Source organism: Chanos chanos, chromosome 1, assembly GCF_902362185.1.
Source record: "Chanos chanos chromosome 1, fChaCha1.1, whole genome shotgun sequence".
Taxonomy (NCBI): Eukaryota; Metazoa; Chordata; class Actinopteri; order Gonorynchiformes; family Chanidae; genus Chanos; species Chanos chanos.
In genome coordinates this window covers 23,306,164-23,329,573 of record NC_044495.1, presented here as the reverse complement: position 1 = coordinate 23,329,573, position 23,410 = coordinate 23,306,164, and the positions used below count along the sequence as shown (strand labels likewise).

The window sequence follows — 23,410 nt, the reverse complement described above, 5'->3', positions numbered from 1 at the left end:
GTGCTTAAGAAACAAACACACATTTTAAACAGATTGCTTACCCTGAAAATACAACACTATTTTACAATATCCTAAGAAAAATTTCAGCAAATTAAAAAGTAGGCCTAACTAATTCTGTCTGACAGTACCATGAGCCACAAATTCACAATGGAAGAATTAAATAACATAAATTTTAAACATCTTTCAGTCACAGCATTTATTTTTGAGTTGCATTTATTAAAACATTATTCAGCATCTACTTTCTATTTATACATAATCATGTAAATCAAAAGACTATGACTTGGTTTGCACATTGGTTAAATATTTACAGCATTTTTGACCTGAAGTAGTTTGTATAAGGCACAAGGAGAGAGAAAAAACATAAACACCTTGCCATAAAAAAAATTATGATACGGCAAAAGACAAAAAAACCCCTACAGCTAATTATACCCCTCCCTCCCTGACGACACTTTTAACTGGGTATGGGATAAACTCCAGTTATCAAGTGTAATACAGTAGTACAAATACAATGCAATTTCATTCAAATAAAAATGGTCCACGTGCTCCAAGAATTGAGTATGAACCTCTCAGTGTAAAATATAACAATTTTAAGGGCCTTTATTTAGATGAAATTTGGTCCTTGCTCAGGGCCTATTTGACTTGAAGAAGCAGCCTTGCACCGTTTAAAATGTTATCAATATTGAAAATATATCAAGGGAAGATTGACTTTTAAAAACAGGAGTCCTTCGAGATTTTCTAGCAATGGTCTGGACTGATTCAAAGCTCCATTTGTACTTGCTGTGCTGAATAGAGTCTCTACAGGAACATTGCTGGGTGGGCAGCCCACATAACGGACAGCTACTTTGGCAAGGTCGGGCCACAGAAACTTCTTTAGGTTCCAATAATCTAGGGGATCACAGCTCTGGTCAAGGATGTCTTCCTCCAAATATTCAAGAACAGCAAGCTCAGATGATTTTGGTCTCTCCTCCTGCTTTATTTTTAGCCTGATATCATCCATCAAAGCCCAGAGGTTGTCTTTGTTTGTGACAGAGCTATTTGATGAAGGTGGGACATTGGTGCAACCGTTGGACAATGGAGGCCTTGGTTCTGCAGAGGTAGACAATGATAAGTCAAGTTCTCTTATGAGATCCTGCTTACACTGCTCTGCTTCCTCCTCAGTGAACAAGGAGGTTTTATATCTTGGGTCCAGCATTGTTGCCCAAGTGTATCTTGGATCATGAAGAGTGGGAGACATTCTGGTTACCATGGCCTCTTTCAGAGACTTCAGCATGTTGTCAATACCCATGGTCTCATCAAAAAGCATGTCAATCTTTCGGTTTAGAATGTGGATGAGAGGTATGACCTGACCCAGAGTTGCAGTGCGATTACTCATCTCCCTACATGCTACCTCAAAAGGCTTCAGGGCATTGCACACTGACTGCATTACTTCCCACTGGTCACAGCTTATCAGTTCCCTGAAATTGCATTCTATTGACATTTCATCAATGGCTTTCTTTTGCTCCACTAAGCGTTCAAGCATGAAAAAGGACGTCTTCCACTTTGAAGGAACATCCTGAACCAGCTGATTTTCAGGTAACTGATAAGCCCTCTGCAGTTCAGCCAGTTTCTCTTTTGCTTTAGCTGAACGATGTACTCTCTCACAGATCTTTCGGGCTATGCTTAGCAGGTTTTGAACCATTCTCTGGCTTTTTATGGCTTCATTGACTATAAGGTCTATGTTGTGACAAAAACACTGCATGGTCACATGATTGCTGTCCTCCAAGATATTCCCTATGGTTTGATTATCAGTTACAGTGAATCCAATCTTCAGGCCTGAAGTGCTGATCCAGGTGTCCCAAAGGTATTCAAGCTGCTTCTGTATGTTCAGCACATTGTAGTCACAGTCTATTGGAGACACACCAAGGAGGGCTGAGCAATGGAAATCCTGCCCCTGAGGTCGGACAGACGACTCAAACGCCACCCAATGGGCTGTTAAAGTTAGATATTCTCTGGTTTGGCTGCTGACCCATATGCTTGTTGTAAAATGGACAATTCCACTCTCAGCCTCCTTGAGGTGTGTTAGCACAACCTCTTTCACCCTTTCGTACATTTCTGGTATGGCAGTGCTGGTGAAGTAAGAAGAGGAGGGTAGAGAATACTGTGGCTGGAGGTATTCCAGTAATCGGTTTAGCCCAACATTCTCTACCACAGCTGATGGCTGAAGATCCAGTGCAAGCATTTCTGCAACAAGTTTGGTGATTTTTTTGGCAACTGGGTGGCATTCATCAAAGCTTTCACCATTTTCTTTGTATGCAGAGGTGTCCATTAGCTCTTGTTTTACTTGAATTTCAGCAGTGGACACATCACCTGAGATACTGCTGCTATTTTCAAGAGCATGTCCGTGAAACCTCTGCATGTGCCTAAATAAGCAACTAGTGCCTAGATTTGTTGTCTTCTTGCCCCGGCTTATTGTTCGGCTACAGTGCAAACAGACCACCTTGGTTGGATCTGCAGAAGAAATAGAAAAATGATTCCACAGCTTTGAAGTCTTTTTGCTGAAAATGGGAAGAGTTTGTGGTTTCTTCTCATGGGTAGGGCTGTCAGTTGCGTTTGTAGACATAGCCTCTTCTACAGAGAGATTATTGTAAGGTGAATGTGGAGAGGACACCTTGTCAAATGTGCCTTTTTGGCTCTTCAGAACGTCAGGATGTCGTCTCATTAGATGCCTCATTAAACAACTTGTGCCAAAGTCCCCACGTTTTCCTCGGCTAATGACACAGGGACAATATCGACACAAAGCCTTTAACTGGTCAACTGGAGAAACTATGAAATGGTGCCAGACCTCTGACTTCACCCTTTTCATTATTTTTTTGTTTTGTTGGAAAACTGAACTTGGGTCTTGGGTTAAGACTGAGCCCTCAGCAGATTCCTCTGGAGAGGAGGAATGAGGTATATTTTCACCTTTCAGCCCTAAAGACAGATCAAGCAAAGACTCTTGTCCTGATTGATATGCAGCATCATTAACCTCCTCCTTCACATCCATATTTTCACCAAGGTTTACAGACACTTCATCTGATACAGTTTCGGGGGAAGATGATGTAAAGGAGGGTTCTTTTTTTATCTCGACCCCGGAGTCCTGAATCTGTGTTCGTGACAAAAGTGTAGGTGGTGTGACATAAGGTGGTGGAATGCTGGAGCCTTGTCCATTTTCTTCAATGACAATGTCTCGGTGAGCCCGCCACATGTGGCGAATTAGACAGCTAGTTCCCAGGTCTTTACCGTTTTTGCCTCGACTGAACTCGTTCATACAGTGTATACACACAGCTTTGGAGCTATCGGCAGGTGACAGATAGAAATGCTTCCACACTGCTGATCTCCTTCGAGAACTTGAGTTTTTGGGGGTTGTCCCTAAGCGTTCCGAACCTATATCCATGACATCATCAATGTGGTTGCTGACGGAATGTGGAGATGAGACTGCCCCTGTGTCATTTTTCACACATTTTTCTAATTTTGGTTTGACCTTTTGTGACTCCTCTTTGGATGATACGTCTGTGGCTTCGGCTGAGGAGGTGGACGGTGAGGTGTTGTTATCTGAAGAGCATTTGCTGCTAGCTGCCAAGTCTCCATTATTTGGTGATTTCATTGGAGGTATTGAGGATGAGGCAACAGAGCTGGACAAAGTATTAGAGGAATCGCTGTCTTGTAGAAGCACAGTGGGGTGAGCCCTTCGCACGTGTCTCATCAAACAACTGGTGCTGAGGTCTTTTTCATTCTTACCCCGACTGAACTCTTTCATACAGTACATACAGATTGCTTTGGTACTATCTCGTGGTGATATGAAAAAATGGTTCCAAGCAGGAGACTTCTTCCTGGGATTAAGAGGATTTCTTATGGATGACAGAAGGCTTTGTGTGACAGCGTCCATAGCAACGTCATAAAGGGTACTTGAGTATCCACTAAAAAGGTTGTTGTAATCATCATTGCCTCTTGTAACAAAAGGACCAACGGCCCCATCAAATGATGACTTTTCATCTTCCTGGGCACTTTCATCCATTGCATTTGGTTCCTCTTTGATATGTACAGCTGTTTCATTTTCAGTGGTATTTTCTTTGTTTATTTCAGTGTTCTGGTTCTTGCTTGAAATGGGTGAGCTGTCCTGCTTGTCACAGGTTTCCCCCACTCCTGGACACTCTGTTGAATGTCCTTCAGCCTGAGAAGACCCGTCTTCTTCTGTTCCTTCAAGGGGCGAGGACACAGAAGAGGATTCTTTAGCCAGCGCATCTGAGGAACTGTGGGGGGGTCTTGCATCTGTAACCTCATGAGGAGTAATGCTGTATGATTTAAATACATATCCATCTTGCCCCTCAATTTTTAGACATGTTCCTTTGGCTTCTTGCCGCTTGTTTTCTATGCATCCGTTACAATCTACTTCTTGACCGTCAGAGTTTTGAGAGAGGCTGTCCTCTCCATCCATTTTAGCAGACTCAATCTCTGCTTGAAAACAAAAAGTCCTTTATTGAAAGCGGCTTGTGAAGTGTTGAAGAGTCATGGGTGTGGCTGTCTGCTGCTTCTCCTACCCAGATGTGCAAAATGGTGTGTTATATTCCTCATCCAGATGGGGGCAATGTGTCTATTCCATGTCCATTCAAATTATTAAGTGTAAAATGTGTTTGTTTCTTGTGTGTCTGAAAAGGAAGTGAGAAGGAGAATGTTAGTGAGAAAAAGTGTGATGTATGACAAGTATTGATATCACAGAATAAGCATTGTGTGTGTGTGTGTGTATATTATTTATATATATATAAATTTTTAAATACTGGACCATGTAGTGGATGTTTAGTAAGTAATATATTCCAGTGCCAAGTAAAGATTTAAATATGTATTTTAAAATACCCTAGACAAGGTTTAATAGTTTTGCATAAGAATATTTACCAAGATAATGAAGAATACAAAGTGTCCTTAATGGAAAAAAAATAATTGACAGGAAACAATACATTGCACACAGTGGGGGGGAAAAAAGAAACAAAACATCTAAGATGGAAAACCTACGGTAAGACGTTCATATCAGATTAACGGTCTCGGAGCAGCAATAGGTCTATGCACACTCAAGTCAACTTTGTGATATAGAGCTGTATCATGGAAAACTCAACGACATGAAATTGCCAAAATGGACCGAATACATACTTAATTTACGAATTACTCAGTGTCGGACGCTGTTCTCATGGAGCTGTGTACTATAACACATACAGAGTTTAAAAATAACATTGGCATTTATTCCTCTAAACAATTGACAGCCCCCTCTGATATTGTACGATACTGGACATCTTAAAGTTTAACCCGGAACTACAGGGGCGTCGTAAAAACTGTCTATTAAGCTACACGTAGCTTGCCTTAATCAAGCAAAAATCGTTTGAGTAATTGATTTACATATGCAGGGGACAGCGTTGCGACCATCTTAGAATGTTATCATTACGGAATAAGCAAAATATCCTGGAGTCTCATTGTTGATACCTAATGGCCGTTTGTTAACCGTTCCCCGTGTGACGTTCTATGTTCCGTCTTACAACCAAACCTGTCCTCGGTGAACTTTTCCGGGTTTATTGTGTCTCACCTCTTACACATCTCAAATCGCTGGACATCCAGGCTACAGCAACCGTATAAACTCTCAAAAGCGTAAAAGTTATAACAGTGCTACCAGCGACTTACAAACTGGGTGATTACCAGCAAAAGGAGACATCTATATCAGAAAACGTTGAATTCATAATACATTCCAAAATAATTAAACAAACTCCTGAATTGCGTGACATTTAACGCATGTAATCTTCGAATAAAAACATCTATTTGAGTCTTGTTGTGTAATGATTTAGCTAGCCCTATATCAACATTAGCTAGGTACCTTCGACACATAAGTGATAAAGCTAACGAACATTAGCAGGTTGGTTGGCCAGCTACAAAAACAACAGGAACACACTTAACCTATCTTGGTCAACGAAGGTTGGCCACCTTGTCACATGGATTCATTGAGGAAATTAAAGCACAGCAAAGGTAATATACTGACATTTCAACTCCCAAAACAGATAGTAGGGTTAACGACCACTTAATGATATGATCCCTTTCATGCTAGGCCAAACAGGACGTAACCTGGCGAGGCAGAACCAGATCCTGGTGGCAGTAGAACAGAGAAGCTAGTAGAACCAGCTGAAGAACTGGATCTGCCCAATACTTCCGACGTATTTCACAAAAGCACTCTTAAGTTCTCCGTCAGTGAAATTAAGGGCACATACCTTTAGGTCCTGAGGTATAATTCAGTCAGTTACGGTTACTAAATAGTTAAATAAAACCCATATGATTGATCCAAAGGGGCAATTAGTTCGTTGCTTTGTCTCCAGTGCAGTTAACACTCAGTAGTTGTAGCTCCACACAGCGTCGGACGGAAGGAACACGCTTTTATGATGTCATAAGGTCTAAGGGTTTCCAATATGGCGGCGCAGGCAATGAAGAAAGAAAACAAAATTGTCATTACGGGATATATTATCCATTCGCAATTGCATGGCTTTCTCGCCACTTCATCACCGAACAACCCCACGCACTGTAAAACGACATTTGTAAAACGAATCCCTTTAACTGATTCCTACTACATATATAATCCTTAATGTTCATCTGTCTTTCCTGGTTTTCAATACACTTCTGAGCAAACCAATCGCACGGGGTTTCTTGACCTGAGGGTCTCTCTCAGGGGCACTGAGGCGCCATTCCGGGTGGGGCAAAGTAGGGTCCCTTTGGTATTTAAATGTACGGTTCTTTTGTAGGTCATGTAGGTTATTTGCATTGGACGCTGATGCAGTAATACACTGATACGTTCAGCCTCCCCTGGCGGCGACTGATCACCGCCTGCTTGGCGAAGCACTGTACTGGCTTCTTTTTGTTACCTTGATATCAGCGTGCTTGCTTTAGTTATAGAAATATTATTTCCTGGTGAAAGGGTAGCCAATGTGTAAACACCCAAGTATTACTATTTTTGTCTCTTAATTCACACTGAAAGCACAGATTCTGTGTTTACCAACAGTTGCATCAAGACCTGAATCTGAATGACCACGTATACGGAGATTTCATGGGAGCACCTTTGATTTAATTTTTGTTGTTCTTGTTAATTTCATGTTACTGAATTACGTCCGTACTGGGGATTCCACAGGCTTGGTTCAGTGATTTATATATAACCACGTTGAATGGCCTCCTGGACGTGAAACGTAATCACGTTGTGCGTGGCGGGTGGGACATTTTGTAGTGAACCGTCCGCATTGTTGTTGGGGGAAGGCGAAGCTCATCGCAGCAGCTTATCGTAACAGGAAAGAGGGCACTCCGGTCCTTGAATGGCTTTTCAAACAGGTTTAGTTTCACCAACGAAAATTCCACATTTATAGTTCAGGTGGAAATCGTGGATACACACTTCTAATTACATCGCAAGAAGCCACAAGCTGCGACCGTTGGATGAGTACATTGTGTACGGAATTACAACCACTGAGCAGGCCATATCGCCATTGCTTTCTAAAGCTGCTTCATTCTTCAAAAAACACTGCGACTCCACGGTAAAATCTTTTTCTGATGTTGGTGGATAGTATTATAGGCTTTTTCGAAAATGCACATTAAAATGTATGACGTGTAGTGTTGTATGTCTCTGCAAAACATATCCTCAAAGGTCTGTGCCTTTAGCTGGACGCCATTTGCTCTGTTACTTTTATTATTGGGAAGTGTTCATCACCCCAGGCAGCTGATAGCTATAGCCTCTGACTGTCCTATATTTTAATTCTCTTGGTTGGGACGTTTATTTGGAATACTGTCATTTATGTTGTCTATGCATGATGTTATGATGCGCTTTGAGACTAATACGTTTTAAATGGCAGTACCCAAGTTTCTCCCAAACATTTCACTCACTACCTTTCAGCGACCCCCTAGAAATAATTTACAGTGGCGTGATTATGCTAGCAGCAGACACTTGGTTAAATGAGATGAAATCGTTCTCATAATTTTCTCTCTGTTGTACCTGGTCCTTGTTCTCTTTTTGGTGGCCAAGTATGACAGGAGAAAAGCCGAGGGAAATTCATCGTTTTTGGAGCTCAGCTGTGATTTATGTGAAGAATAAATGACAAGTCTTTTTGCAGGATGCATTCACAAACTATGGATCAGTTAGCTGTTATATTATAAGCATTTCTGGGTCTGTGAATGCTTGGAGGCTCACTTGTCTCTGAAAGTTTGCACTGATTTTAAGTAGTATTTACACATATCCCACACAATAGGTTGCAAACATTCTCTTGTTCTTACAGTCATTTTCATTACTGTCATTGTCAGTCTGCTCTGAAGAGTGAGTTGCAGGCATTGTGATAAGGAGTAACTGATAAAATAATACAAGCCTTCCTGTGTAATGCTGTTGAGAGATATGTTCAAAGTACTTTCCTGTGAAACATTTAACTGTACACGTAAACATTGTTTTCCCTCTTCTCTGCAGCTTTTACGCTAAGTGTTCATGATGAAGAAGAAAGCAAGGCATCAAAGAGTGCCTGCAGCACTCCGACCACCTTCTCCTATCAAACCCTCACCAAATCGGGAGACCTTGACCTATGCACAGGCGCAACGTATAGTGGAGCTAGAGATTGATGGCCGGGTGCACAGGATCAGCATCTTTGACAAGCTGGATGTCATTAACGATGATGACCCCACTGCACAGGAGATAATGGAATGCACCAGCAATAAAGAGAATACTGAAAAACCTCAACAGGTCCTCTTGCGATCTGTACGACTAAAAAATAACCAGCAGAAAAAGAATGCCACTCTTAACGCACAAGGGGCGCATGCTCCTGGAAGTACACTCCCAGAGCCCAAATTCCGAACAGTAGAGTACAACCTCCCTGCAGTTCCACGCAGACCTCCCGTGTATTACAAGTATGTGGAGAAGACTGAAGAGGAGCTGGACGAGGAGGTGGAGTATGATATGGATGAACAGGACTATGCCTGGTTGGAGCTGGTCAATGAGAAGAGAAAAAGTGAAGGCTTCAGCCAGGTCTCACAAAATGTGTTTGAGTTCCTTATGGACCGTTTTGAGAAGGAGTCGTTTTTTGAGAGTCAGAATCAGGGAGACCCACAGTCACTCATTGACGAAGATGCTGTCTGCTGCATATGCATGGATGGTGAGTGCCAGAATAGCAATGCTATTTTATTCTGCGACATGTGCAACCTGGCTGTGCATCAGGAGTGCTATGGCGTACCCTACATCCCTGAGGGCCAGTGGCTTTGTCGTCACTGCCTGCAATCTCCCACTCAACCTGCAGACTGCATCCTCTGCCCAAATAAGGGTGGAGCTGTCAAGAAGACCGATGATGACCGCTGGGGACACGTAGTCTGTGCCTTATGGGTGCCTGAGGTCGGATTCTCCAATACAGTATTCATTGAGCCCATTGATGGAGTGTCAAACATTCCACCAGCCCGATGGAAGCTCACCTGCTACCTCTGCAAGGAGAAAGGCGTTGGGGCCTGCATTCAGTGTCATAAGGCAAACTGTTACACTGCATTCCATGTCAGCTGTGCACAGAAGGCTGGCCTTTTCATGAAGATGGAGCCCATCAAAGAGCTAACTGATGCTGGCACTCCCACCTTTTCTGTCAAGAAGACTGCTTACTGCGGTGCTCACACCCCCAACGGTTGCATCAGGAGACCACTCACAATCTATGACGATGCCAGAACTAAAAACGGACTCTGTCAACCGGCAGAAAAGAAGGGCAGCAGAACAAGGTTGAAAGGAAAGCAGAGGAAAAAAAGTAAGAATAAGAAAGCGTCTTCAGAGCCAGTGACATCTGTTCCAGCTGTCTCTGTTCCCAGCTTTCCTCCTGAAAGGTAGGCCTGATTATGAGGTGGACCTAACAAAAAAAATCTGAGGCATCAGATCCTGTTTTAAATGCTTGAGATTGTTTGAAAGAAATATTAAAAAACCTAGGGATATCACCAATAAGGTTTTTTTTGTCTTTCACTGTCAGCAAGTGTTGAACAGAATGCTACATCTGACTGTCAGAATGTGTGAACTGCAATGTGAATAAAAGTGTATAATTTCTTTTTACTTTTCTTTTTTTTCCCCGCAGGTTAAACACAATCCTTAATCTAGTTTCTCTTCAGAAGAAGAAGGTATTTGTCGAGCTGGTCTTGAACTACTGGATGTTGAAGAGACAGGCAAGAAATGGTGTACCACTGATTAGGCGTCTGCAGTCCAGCCTGCAGTCCCAGAAAACAACGAGGCCGGTAAGTTACTGCACTCCTGCTTCACTCCTCTCCCTAGAATGTCAGTGTATCTTGAGATCATTTGTGTCGTTTGGGACTGTGAAATGGTGTCTGAAATACTGTGCATAATTTAACAGAGGGAAAATGAGGAGGAGAGCCGGGCATTGAAGGAACAGCTAAAGGAGTGGCATCGCCTAAGACACGACCTTGAGCGTGCTCGACTGCTGCTGGAGCTTATCAGGAAGAGAGAGAAACTCAAGCGAGAAGAGGTACAATTCATGGTCCTGCATCACAGTAAAGTCTGTTCTTAGAGCACTATCAACAGTTACCTCCTTGTTGTCAGATCTGTGGTTGAGAATAAATAATGGAGGAAATGCAGATTTTTTTTTGGAATATGTAACTATTTGTGCGTCAACCTGAAAACATTTGTACTAATTCTTTTTAATACAGTTTATATTCTCTCTGTGTGAATAGAAAGAGTGTCTGTACACCTACGCAGTAGATCTCTGTGGGGCTGCTACAATGGCTATGCATGATTTAGCACACATTTTTAACAGTTGTTGACAATGTTTACTCTTGCTTGTCTTTGTTAATGAATGTAAACTCCAATTCTCTTTTGTGTCCCTGAAGATGAAATTACACCAGAGGATGCTAGAAGTGCAGCTCACCCCCTTCACTATCCTTCTTAAGGCTGTACTAGACCAGCTTCAGGAGAGAGATCAGGCCAAGATCTTTGCTCAGCCTGTTAGCATTGAAGAGGTGAGCCTTTACGAACACTAATACAGCTAGTTTTTAAACCAAATGTAGTTTCAAAAAGTGTGTGTGTGTGTGATTTGCAAAAGGACTTTCAAACACATTTCTTTACCCTGTGAAGAGACAGATCAAAATCTTGACAGGAGATTTGTGAGAGGTCATCCTTCTGTGTCTGGCTGTAACAGGCAAGGAAAGGAATGGGCCACCAATTCATAACCCTGATGGGGCCATACGTAGTAAAACAGTTTCCATTCATGAATGTATAACTGATACTTTTTAATAACATTTCATATTGAACGTTTTGCAACCATTCCTATTTCAGGTCATTCGTCAAACGTGAAGTCCACATTTTTATAAAGAACACTATTAAAATGATACATTTCTTTTCTCAGGTACCTGATTACTTGGACCATATCAAACACCCAATGGACTTTTCCACAATGAGGAAACGCATCGATGCACAAGCCTATAGGAACTTGGATGAGTTTGAGGCAGACTTCAACCTAATCATTTCAAACTGTATGAAATACAATGCCAAGGACACATATTTCTATCGGGCAGCAGTAAGGCTTAGAGACCAGGGCGGGGCACTGCTGAGGAAAACTCGCCGTGATGTTGAGCGGATAGGGTTTGAACCTGACAGTGGGATGCACCTGCCTGAACCTCCTAAGATTGAACAGCAATCACCATTTTCCTGGGAAGAGGGTAAGGGGCAAAAAGAAAGCAATATGTTTTTTTTTTTGTTGTTGTTATTTTGTTCTGTTTTTTTTCCCCTAAACTGAAGCATTGGCGTGTGATCATTTCAGTACAGTCCAATACAATTAAAGGATGTCAATTTCAAATATCGAATAAGGAAAGGACTAGGTTTAGCATGTACATCTGTTCTCTCTTTCAGTGGACCGCTTGTTGATCCCAGCCAACCGTGAACACATGTCTCTGGATGAGCAGCTGAAAGAACTGCTGGAAAAACTGGACCTTACCAGTGCTATGAAGTCTAGCCCCTCTCGCAGTAAACGACTGAAACTGCTGAAGAAAACCATTAATGATGTAAGGAATGAGATGAGCCTTCGGAAAACTCTGCCTCACCACATGGATCTTGAAAAACCTGCAGTAGTGGGACCGCCTGCTGGTCACAGTCCTACGGAGGAAGGTTTGTTCACATAAAAACAACAGGCACTTTCGCACCAAACAGTTCTAGGGACTCATTGAGAGGAACTCCCCACTGGGGAGCTCCCCCTAGAACTACATACCTTCAAGGGCTTTTTTCTATGCATTCGCACTGCCAGTAGGAACGCTGAAGTGACGTAAGCTGGCCTACGGCTGGTATAGCGACGTCATGCTAAGAGCTGTTGTTTACATGGCTGACCGGGGTATCAGCACAAATTTAATGATAAATAGTAATAATAAATAATATCATTACTGCGGCAAATCTACACACTAGACTACAGTATACACCGTTACTGAGTTTTACTGAATTTGAATAACAGAAATATTCAGTGCACATTAGATAACATAACTGCCTTCTTATTAACGAAAATAAAACTGTATATACATGGCGATAGAAAACTGTGTCCCTCTGCATTTACCATAGCAATAGCGGTGAATGACTTGATGGGCATATTACTTTTTGGGTGCTAGCATAGCACTTGTGCTTTTCAGATTTATGTAAGAATCCAGTGCTTTACAACCCACTGTCTAAAGTTTGAATGTTTTGCGACAAAGTTCACATCATGCCTCATATGAATCGCTGGGTGGCCTCAGCCAGCCACGATATTTGTAGTCCTCAAACCACTTCTCATTGAATTTGCATTTACCCATGGCTGAGCCTGCAGTGCTTGCTAGCAGTGTCCTGCTCTTGGTTTTTTCCTTTTTCCCCCGCCGCAGCCATCAAATCGCAAGCTGGATGAACATGTTCTTCTTCTAGGTTAAAATGCAGATCACAGCCACACAAGTACCTACCGAAGCGGGGTGTAGCCTATCTATTTAACATACAAACAAATAGCTGGACGTTGTGGAAATGGTCGTTGTTGTGGGATATAAAATACCGGTAAAATAAAACATAAAAACGGAACAAAAAATCGACACATTCATTCTGCATCAGATCAAATTTAATGCCCCCTCCTACAATTTCTAGACACTTTAAGACATTTTGGACCTTGAATATCAAAAACTAAATTTAAGACGGAGATTTTACACTCTACACGGATTTTAAAAAATGGCGGTTACAATCAACGGACACTTATGTCACGCATGATTCCTCTTGTGCTGGGAGAGTACCTACCCTGAAGCAGGAGATAAAAAGCCCCTCAAAACGGCGTACTAAGAACTATGCTCATTCTCAGTTCCAGTGGCGAGAACACGCAAAAAAGGGGGTGCTTTGTCCAACAGTTCTAATAACTAGGGAAAACCATTAACATGCAGCTGGTCTGTAGTGTTACCCTACTTATCCAGCAAGGTGCACAGCTATTTAGAAAGATCAATAGCTATGCACTTTTAGAAACAATTATATTCAAAGCCATATCAGGTTATTCCATAAAGCATAGTGTAAAGTGATACTGTGCCAACAACTACTATTGCACATCATTCAATTACTACTTAATCTGAAATTCATTAGTACCAAGTTGCAGAGGCTCACATCCTGTTTGAAACACCACTTATCTTGCACATTGGGCATTCATAACCTCTTTTTTTAATATATATCTTAGGTGACAAGTCTCTTCCACCAAAGCTAGAGCCCTCAGACTCCTTGCCTCCTCTCGCAAACTCTGACAGCAACTCTGAACCCCCTACACTCAAACCCATCGATTCCAGTCTAGACAAGTGCCACAGAGGAGCGAGCTTTGATGGAAAAAAGGATGGTCTGAAGGAAACCCTTAATGGACACTCACATGACCCCTTGCTGCTTTCGAACAGTGATGTCAGTGTGGTTGCCACATCAACGGTGGCTGAGTCCTCCGGACCAGTCAACAGGCGGACGTCTGTTCTCTTCCGCAAATCCAAAAGTGTTAGCCCTCAGAAGCCCCAGAGAAACACTGAGGCCCAGACAGGTTGCTCTCAGCTGGGCACCAAAACCTTCCTGTCGGTTGTCATTCCACGCCTGGAGACGCTCCTCCATCCCAGGAAGAGAACACACAGTGCCAGTGGTGACAGCGAGGGGGAGGATGAGTCTCCTGTCAAGCGTCTAGACACAGGTAAGGCTTCCTGAAGCTTAGCCAAAACAGAATCAAAATTTTTACACACTAGGGGCTCATAATATATATCCAAATGTGCAAGTGTGTGTGTGTGTGTATGTAGATATGTGTATGTGTGTGTGTGTGTGTGTGTGTGTGTGTATATATATATATATATACATACACACACTCACACACACACACACAAGAGTTTGTTTTCCTTTCACACCAGTTTAACAAGGCAGAGGCAGCTCTTTCTGTGTGTGCTCATACAGTCACACTCACTCACTCTCTCTGTCTCTTTCTCTCTCTCTCTCTCGCTCTCATGTTACCAGGCCTGTCAAATGGTTTTGTCATGGAGTCTGAAAAAGAGCTGAGTCCCAGCAGGCAGCTAGAGCCTCGCCGCAGGTGTGCCTCTGAATCCAGCATCTCCTCCAGCGGCAGTCTGCTGGGCAGCACTAGGTACACACGGATCAGTGACACACACGACACAATCTCTGTGAAGCAGCAGTGATGTCTTTGTCTCAGAAAGAGAGTCAGGGGAAAGGCTTTAAGCCTTTAAGAGAGAGGATTTTTTAGTGTGGGGCCCAAAGGGATGCCATGTCCTGAACTACATATATGTTGTCCAAAATATGGTTAGAAAAAAGTGCTTAGTGACTTTTTCTTGTGAAATACAGAGATAATATTGCAAGTATCGTTTGTACTTTTGTTCTGTGATGAACAGAAACCACTTGCCAACAACTGACTAGACAACAACTATATCGGTGTCCTCTGATGGCTAGATACAAACCTCCTTGTGAGAGATTTATAAAGCTCCTTCTATTAATAAGTTAAAGGTTTGGGAACATTCTTAGTTTTGTAAAAACAAAATGACAGCCTTGACAACTCATGTATAACAGACAGTGTGAGCTCAAATGAAATACTGAAAATTTTACTCTCTAAGGAGGTTTAGTGTTTCACACTAAACACAAATGTACATACAAGAATGAGCAGAGAGGAATCACAGTTATCATGCAGAGAGCCCTTTTTTTAGGAGAAGATATGTAAAGACAGTGACATGTTAATAGAATTACTAGAAATTGGAACTGTTTGTTTCTAAAATTATATTTTTGGAGTTTTTTTTCTGGTAGGCATTTAATTCATACTAAACAATGCTGTCAGCCAGTTGAAGTTGTCCCAAAACACTGAAAGGTCAGGGTGATATCTCCTCTTTCTTTTCCCTCTCTTTGACTCTTGAGAAGGATACCAGTCCATTTCTTTATAATGTACGACAAAATATTATCTATAGGAGTGCCCCTTCATCTTCTCCATACCTGGGGGCTGATGGTTTGTTAGGAGTGCAGCTAATTTGGTGTGATTCTGGGGAAGAGAGTGCTTCTCTCATACATAGCACTGACTGACTGTTCATTATTATTTTATTGAAAACATTGTCTTTTTCTCTCTTCTAAGAATTATAGTATAGTATTAAAATAACCATTAGTAACATGGCACTATTCCGGATTTTAGTCGAAATTACTGCAGTCGGTCAAAGTCAAAGTTTGAAACCTGCAGTGAGCAGGGAGGGATTGCTGACCATGAACTGATGTTGATTTTTCTCAATTTAGCACCACCCTCAGTCTTCCAAAATGTGGGAAGGGGAAGCCGGCCCTTGTGCGGAGAAATACTGTGGATGACAAAAGTGAGCTAATTGCTTGTATTGAAACTGGGAACTTTGCCAAAGCTGCTAGAATTGCTGCTGGTAAGTTGGATGTTTGCACTCAACGCAAAAGGAGCTGTAAATGCATGTCGTTGCAGATGTGTTTGTGTTTTCACACCGAGTGACCAGTCACATTAAGTGCCCAGAGTTCTGCTTTTGATTTGATGTCCATGAGTCCAAATTCAGGAATTTAATGATCTGTACTCAGTTATGAGGCAGTGACTAACAGTTTATGGAATTTTACTGAAATGTAATCCATCAAAATTTGCTTTAGTAACTAAGTACAAAAAAAGTTTTTCATACCTTTGAATTTGAGATGAATCTTTGCCTGAACTTGATGTGTTCATGTATGTATAGTATTTGACCTGCTGGTGTTGTGTTGAAGCTCTGTCACTATCAGCATGGCTTTGGAGGTGTTTTGCTCTGTTTGCAGTGAACCCCTCATAACTTGATTGTCGTTATTCCTGCTTCCATAGAAGTTGGCAACAGCAATATTTGGATGCCTGCTAGTGCTGCAACAGTTGTTCTGGAACCTCTAAAACTAGTATGGGCAAAATGTAGCGGATATCCTTCCTACCCTGCCTTGGTGAGTGTGAGAGGGTCCCTGTGTGGAACTGGCCATTTAAGTCTTGTTCCTTAGTACTCCCTGGCTGTCTTGGAAACTGTGTGAGGGGAGCTCTCTCATACACTTGCTGTCTGCTGTGCTCAGTGTCAATGGTGATAATCATGTGCTTGTGCCAAAGTCTGATTTGAGACAATCTGTTCCCCAATTCTCGATACAAAGGACACAGGTTTCCTTAGGTATTATCAAAATGTACTCAGGGTCCTTTTCATTGTCTTCTCCACTAGGTGGCAACATTTGATTTCTTATCTGCAACCAATCAGGCAATTCTTTTTCTCCTCCCCCCCTCATTAGAGTTCTTTGTGTCATATCACATTTTGACACAAGTGCCTACCTCAATGAATGTGTACATATAATATGTGCTTTGGGATAAACCTCTTAAGTATTAAACCAGTATGATGTTTTTCCACACAGATAATAGACCCTCACATGCCTCGGGTGGGCTGCCATCACAATGGGGTGACCATCCCAATGCCCCCCATGGATGTTCTCAGGATTGGAGAGCAGATGCAGTACAAATCAGAAGAGAAGCTCTTTCTTGTACTCTTCTTCGACAACAAACGCAGCTGGTGAGAGACTACCTCACAGTAATGATACACCTGAAAGGATCTCTTCCTTTAAAAAGAGGACCCCTGTGGAGCATTCATACACCAGTCTCATTTTAAGTCTTATGCATGTAATGATCAGATTACTTGAAATGATTTCTCAGCTTTAAAAGTCCTGCATGCCATTCATCATAGAGACAGTACAAAAGCTATTTTGTGAAATGTTGTGGGTTTGTAACAAAAACTGTTTTCAGTTCACAGTCCCTTTTGTGGTTGCTGCTTCTAACCTTTGACCTCCCTTTTCCTAGGCAATGGCTTCCTAAATCCAAAATGGTTCCTCTTGGAATTGACAAGACCATAGATAAGATCAAGATGATGGAGGGCCGCACCTCTGCAATCCGCAAGGCAGTGCAGACTGCCTTCAATCGGGCTATGAATCACTTGAGTCGAGTACAAGATGAACCTATTAGTGACCTTAGTGACGTCGATTAACCCGTGCCCTACTCAACCCACCAAATCTAGGGGATCTTTTGAAGCCTTAGTATTTGTCTTGCCTGGCTGGTGCTAGCCCAGTGGTGCTTAGATTAACTCCCTGAGGCTTGCGTTTGCCTGGTTGACCTGTCATCTGTCCACTGTGCTTTCTTCCAAGCTGGTTTGTCTGAGGGCTGCTGCTTTATGAATGTGTGAACATGCCTTTTATCTCAATCACTGTGCTGCGAGATGCTGCCATCTCCACCGCCAACATCATCCTCCATGTCACTCACTCAACTGTTTATATACAACTTCCTCTTAAATAATGACTATGTAATGAACTTTGTAAATAACTGTAAATTACCTGTGACTAACTTATTCTGTAGATTTACCCAAACTGGTACTGTACATGACTTTTCCTGGTATTTATACGTTGATGAATTGTATTCAGCATTATGGTGTCTTCCTCAGTGATGCTGGAAAAAGAGTGAAAAGGAAAAAGCCGGAGCAGTTAGAGAAAACGTTCTGAAAGTATGCTCTTTTTTTATTATTTGTTAAGTTATTGAGGTTTATATGCATAAGCTTCATTTTGGCATTAATGTTTTTGTAACCAAGAATGTTTTTACAGCAGTTTTAGTATATCAGTATATTTTGTTCGCACATATTTATATAACTAAATATATATCTGTATTGTTTGGATGTCCTCACGGGATGTCTTAATACATATGGAGGCCGAAAGTGCGTTGTTCTCACGAAACCAAAAAATTGCTGCCCTGACTTTTCCTTTTTTAACTGATTTGTTTGTATAGTGTGAAAGATTTTGTAGAAAAATATAAATGTGTCTTTTATAAAATGTTTTGATTTTGGGACCTTCGTGGTGGCTGTAGGATAATGTGCCTGTGTTTATTTATTGTTTAAAAAAGAAATTACATTTGCTTTTATAGTATGTTGGATAAAAATTAAGTAGTTAGTTTTGGCACATTCATGGGTAGATCTGTTTTATTGCCTTTTATAAATGATACCTGGTAAATTTAACGGTTAATATAGACTTTGTTACATTCATTTAATTGTACTCTGGGTGGCAGTGGGTAGAGTTTTTGGATAAATTTTTATACATTATGTCTGTTTTTTTTTTATTGGGTTACTGAGTTGTTGGAATTTGCGTTTTCATTTTATAGATAAACAGATAATAAAAAATGAATTAATAAAGTCTGGCATATCTACTTTCACTTAACTAAGTTTTCAAGCGTAAAGTAATAAGTTCATTTTTACACGTTTAACGTACAGTACAGTCACTCTTCTTTCAGATACATTATTCCAATTCAGCTTTTGTTCATTAGGGGGCACTATGACTCCATGGAAAATGTGAAAAGCGGTATCTCTTTCCCAGTCATGTTTACCGGGTAGGAGTTCCCGAGGACGTTTCAAGGTATGAGAAGTGACTTCTCACATCAAATGATAGAAAGGAACACACACACACAAAAAGAAATTTCCTTTTAAAGTACCTTCATAGTTTATAAACTGCCCATTATTACGACCGGCTATATACAGACGATTTTACCCCGTCAAAGTAAGAAAATAATGTACAAGATATCAACTCCTTCAGTCTGATATGCAAGACACTGAGTATACCACATGTTGTAGGGTTATATGTCAGTTTTGTCCACACACATACTGTGAGTTAAACGTAGTGTTTTAATACTTTCTCTTCTGTTACCTCTTTCTGCAAATGTGAAATTGACCGCATAGTCATTGAGAAAGGAGTGAATAATTGTGCAGAGACATTCAGAGAGTAAATGTGATGCTCATGTAAATGTCGCACTGCAGAGAGGCTCCGCTGTGTAGTCTTTCTACGCTATCAAATACTAATTGCACGGGGAGGTAAACACCACGCTCAGGTGGAGAGGGTAGCTAGTCAAGCATGAATATCAATCTTTCACATCAGTGTCATCAAATGACTTTGACAGAGTCGAAGTGCCCTAATTAGCCTGTCGCACCTAGGAGGCCTCTCTCTGCTTCGGGAGGTCGTTGAGATTGCCTGATGGAAGTCAGCAGGTGTTGTGTCACTGGTGGTAAAAGGAGTCGAAAGCGCTTTCACTAACATTTCAAAGCGGCCTGCAAACACCGTTTAAATGCATTAATTTTCCTGGCTTCATGAGTATTGACCTTATAATGGCGTTCTCTGTGACAGATTTCATCATCAGTGCCCTGATGCATGGTCAAGGTTTATCAAAAGCGAGTGTTGAATATGTCACACAACCATACAGAAGTGCAACCTTGTCGAAATGCTGTCAATGGCTAGTCTCCGTTTTCCCCCAGCATGCTTTCTCACGAGTTCATTCCTACGATATCTGCGCACATACAAAGGCTAAATTCTGCTAGCTAGCTGTTTGTTTTACACGTCTGTCTAGCTACCTTAATTAAACAGCTTTATGTTAAAGAGCAAGGCAGACCGAAGAGAGAAGGGTGAGTTAGCAGTAACTTACCTTAACATAGTCTTTAGCTCTGAAATGTGAAGTGTGTCTATTAAACTTTGTTTTGGCTAGGGAAATTCTCTCAGGTGGCAGCACGGGGAACACAGGGTTGAGTTGGCCCTGGAAATAAATATTGATGTTCTGTGCTTTACGCTGTCCGTTGAGAGAAAACAATCTTGGTATATTTAAAAAGGTACGCCGAACAAACAACAAACTTCAAAGGAACTGAATTTACAAATATAATAAGTTAAAGCTCCTACTCAGTTTATTTCTTTCCCTTTAAGTTCGAAAACTGGCCCAAATTTAACCAGAGGGTAGGCCTGACTGCTCCTCTCCCCATCCACACATGACAAGACAAAGTGACATCGTAACACATCCACTAGCCTGAACGCTTTTTTTTCTTACACATTTATTTAAGTCTTATTTAAATCTTATTTGTTTAAAGTTTATGTTTAAACACGCATCTGAATGACCTTATTACATGCTCACAGCTCTACTTATCCCTCACCTTTCTCCCAGTAATGGGGCTGTGAATATTAAGTTTTGTTGTGCGTAAATTATTCTGCAGTTTAAGACTTTAATTTAATTATGTTCAGTATTTGTTGTGCATTGTTGTAAGGTAGAGGAGGATTTCACGGATTAGGTACAAAGCACATTTACATCGTCATCTGCACTTGTGTTTGTATTCTAGACATTATAGAGAAGTCATGCCAAGTTAATCTAAAGATAAGGAGAAACATACAGTGTTATGATATTCTTATTTGTTATGGGCTCCAGAGGCATTTCATGTATTGCCCATTAGACATGATGGTGGTCATAGTTTATAATCTCATTGTTCCAATTTCTTCCATTATCTTTACATCTCTTCCCTATGACAAACAGTGGTGGTGGTCCACCATCCGTCCATACTTTGATTAAATTCTCGTTAATAGCAAAGGGCTCATTGTATTTCAGTACTTAACAAATGGAGAGTGTTGAGCAGATCTCCAGTGATCACAAATGCCTATAGTAAATGCGTTAAAATTAAAATTTAAGGTCTGTGTAAGAAAAAGGACAGTTGAACACCTAAAAAAAAAAGTTGCAATGTTCAAATTCCAACCTGCGCTCCTCATGCCCCCTCTCCTGTAAGCAACCTGAATATTGCCCAATTATCCATATACGTCAGGATTCAGGTTGTCTTGACAACAGGGGGACTTTGTATCATAAGGAGAGCCTTTGAAGCTAGGGATAATTAGTTGTGTAGTGAGATAATTAGTGAAGTCCAGTTCAGAAGTAAATATGCCAGCACTGTGGGCTTGCGAGTGTACATGAGACCCATCTTTATGGCAAAGTCTAATTTTGACATCAAACAGTGAGGCATCATAAGCAACAAACATGAATTTAGACATCTTTGGACATGTTAGACTGAAAACTTAGATGTCTTGAGACATGCCTTAAGATATATCTCAAGACACGGAGATGCCTGGGTATGACATCCATTTTTGTGGAGGAGGAGAGTATTTTGGGATTTGCATCGTATAGGCTTATGCATGTGGGGGTCTGCAAGAACCCATGTGTGTTTTGGATGAAACGTGCAGTGTGTATTGTGTATTGCTGTTGGAGAATTGTGATTAGTTCTGGTGTAGTGTGTGGTGGTGGGAGCAGGGTTGAGGTTGGTGGCCTGGGGACAGAACGCTTCATCCATGCTCATGGGAGTGCTTCTGCACCAGTCTCATCAACATTCCTCTTTTTCAAGGGCAGTGCTGTGAGTGACAGGGCTTAATGTGTATCTTGCTAGAATTGGATTTGATCCTGGGGGCTCTGCCAGGGGCTGTTCTGTAAGAATTGTTAGATTTACACTCTTTCTTTTTTCCGCTCTCTTTCTAACAAACAGAATTACCTCTCAGAGAGTAGACGTTAGCGGCATTCTAAAGGATCTGTGTCTTGGATCTTAGTCACAATAGGACGGGGCTGAACCATTCGTTCAGGGGGCAGCTGAAGAGAATATAGGTCTGTGAGTACAGGCATATGAATATGAGTGATATTTAAACTCCATGAGAAACATGATGTAGTGAGCTGATAATAATGCCTTTGTCTGCTGGTAAAAATGAGTCAAAATGTTACACACATTAATACTCTGTTCCCCATAGGCTTACTGTGGTTATGTGTGTCCAGTGGGGCCTACAATGATATTTCACATCTGTAACTCCTTAGAGTTGTTACGAGGGTGTGGACAGGGGTTATTTCACAGGCATTCAGAAGGTACAGTTCCTACCTGAATTTTCTAAAATCTTTGTTGTCAGCACCGGTCGCATGTGTGTGGCTTAAGGGATGATGACTGACGAGGTGTCTTGATATAGGAAAGTAATGGACTCGGCAGAGGAAACTTCATCGTGCTTTGCGTTATGGAGTTATTTGCCTCTGTCTTGGCACTTATTTTCCTCTATTGGGACACCTATCGAAACTCAGCATGACATTATATCGAATTATTCTAGATGATGCCCTCCAACGCTTTCTGCTTATACTAAGGCCACTAATCAAAGACTGAAAACAGAGGCTTCATATATATATACAGTATTTTATTCATTCATAATGGAAACCATAATGTAAAAACAGCAAACAAATGCCATGTTGTCATCATACCAACTTTCTAGCCACCTCACTATGGGCCCTTAGCTCAAGCAGTGTGTGGACGTTACCCAACTTAAGTACACTGCAGAATCTGTAAACATGAGGCTGCTTACCTAACACAGTCTTCCTGCCACTAAAATATTTCTGTAAAGGATTTAATGAGATAAGGTTTAATTTCTTGACAGTTTTGAAACTGCTTGCATCGTTTATTTTGATGTGAATGTGAAACATGGCCAACATGTTTTCAGTAGGGTGCCCTTATTGTATTCAAAACTTAATAAGCTGATTGCTATGTCCAGTAAATTTTTCTGTGGTAAGTTTTCTATTTGTTTATTTGTAAGATTATAGCACTTTAGATGTGTATCGTTTAGGTAACCTGATCTAGTGTAAATCTACCGCAAACAACAAATAACAGAATCTGAAGCATTGGCGGTTTCTGACATCAGGAACAATGTATTGCCATTACTCCTCTCTGCTCTATGACTGCAACAACTCCTGTCTTCAAGGCCTTGTCCAGGCATATCCAGGCTTATTTATGTGGTTTGCCTGGAGTCGCCAAAATAGCGGAGACATAATAAAATAACATAATTGAAGTGTTATAATTGGTGGTGTATGTCAAACAATGAAAAGTGCTTTATGTGAAAAAGTGAAATAATATTAATCACACCATATTAACTAAAAGCATTATTTTAGAGTATGTGCTGTGTTTCGCCAAACTGCAAAAGGCAAAAAAACTGTGAGTTAATGGTCAGATCATCAGGGTCATATTTATTTGTACAGAATGAGCAAGTTCTGAAAGGCAGGAAGTAGGCTGCCTGTTAGACCTCTGT

General features: G+C 41.3%; 2 protein-coding genes across 2 annotated transcripts; one reads left to right on the top strand and one right to left on the bottom strand.

Annotated features, from left to right (window-relative positions):
* Positions 1–461: 461 nt before the first annotated feature.
* On the bottom strand, positions 462–6,335 carry zbed4 (zinc finger, BED-type containing 4). Its single transcript, XM_030785850.1, has 2 exons — positions 6,261–6,335; positions 462–4,664 (listed from the first exon to the last, which is right to left on the bottom strand). Exon 2 carries the CDS (start codon positions 4,451–4,453, stop codon positions 674–676), a length of 3,780 nt encoding a protein of 1,259 aa, XP_030641710.1. The 5' UTR covers positions 4,454–4,664; positions 6,261–6,335; the 3' UTR covers positions 462–673.
* Positions 6,336–7,424: 1,089 nt separating this feature from the next.
* Positions 7,425–17,995, top strand: brd1a (bromodomain containing 1a). Its single transcript, XM_030771385.1, has 13 exons — positions 7,425–7,562; positions 8,480–9,861; positions 10,104–10,260; positions 10,377–10,508; positions 10,870–10,998; positions 11,385–11,697; positions 11,888–12,142; positions 13,698–14,183; positions 14,498–14,624; positions 15,767–15,900; positions 16,335–16,444; positions 16,895–17,049; positions 17,334–17,995. Exons 2-13 carry the CDS (start codon positions 8,498–8,500, stop codon positions 17,515–17,517), a joined length of 3,546 nt encoding a protein of 1,181 aa, XP_030627245.1. The 5' UTR covers positions 7,425–7,562; positions 8,480–8,497; the 3' UTR covers positions 17,518–17,995.
* Positions 17,996–23,410: the final 5,415 nt, after the last annotated feature.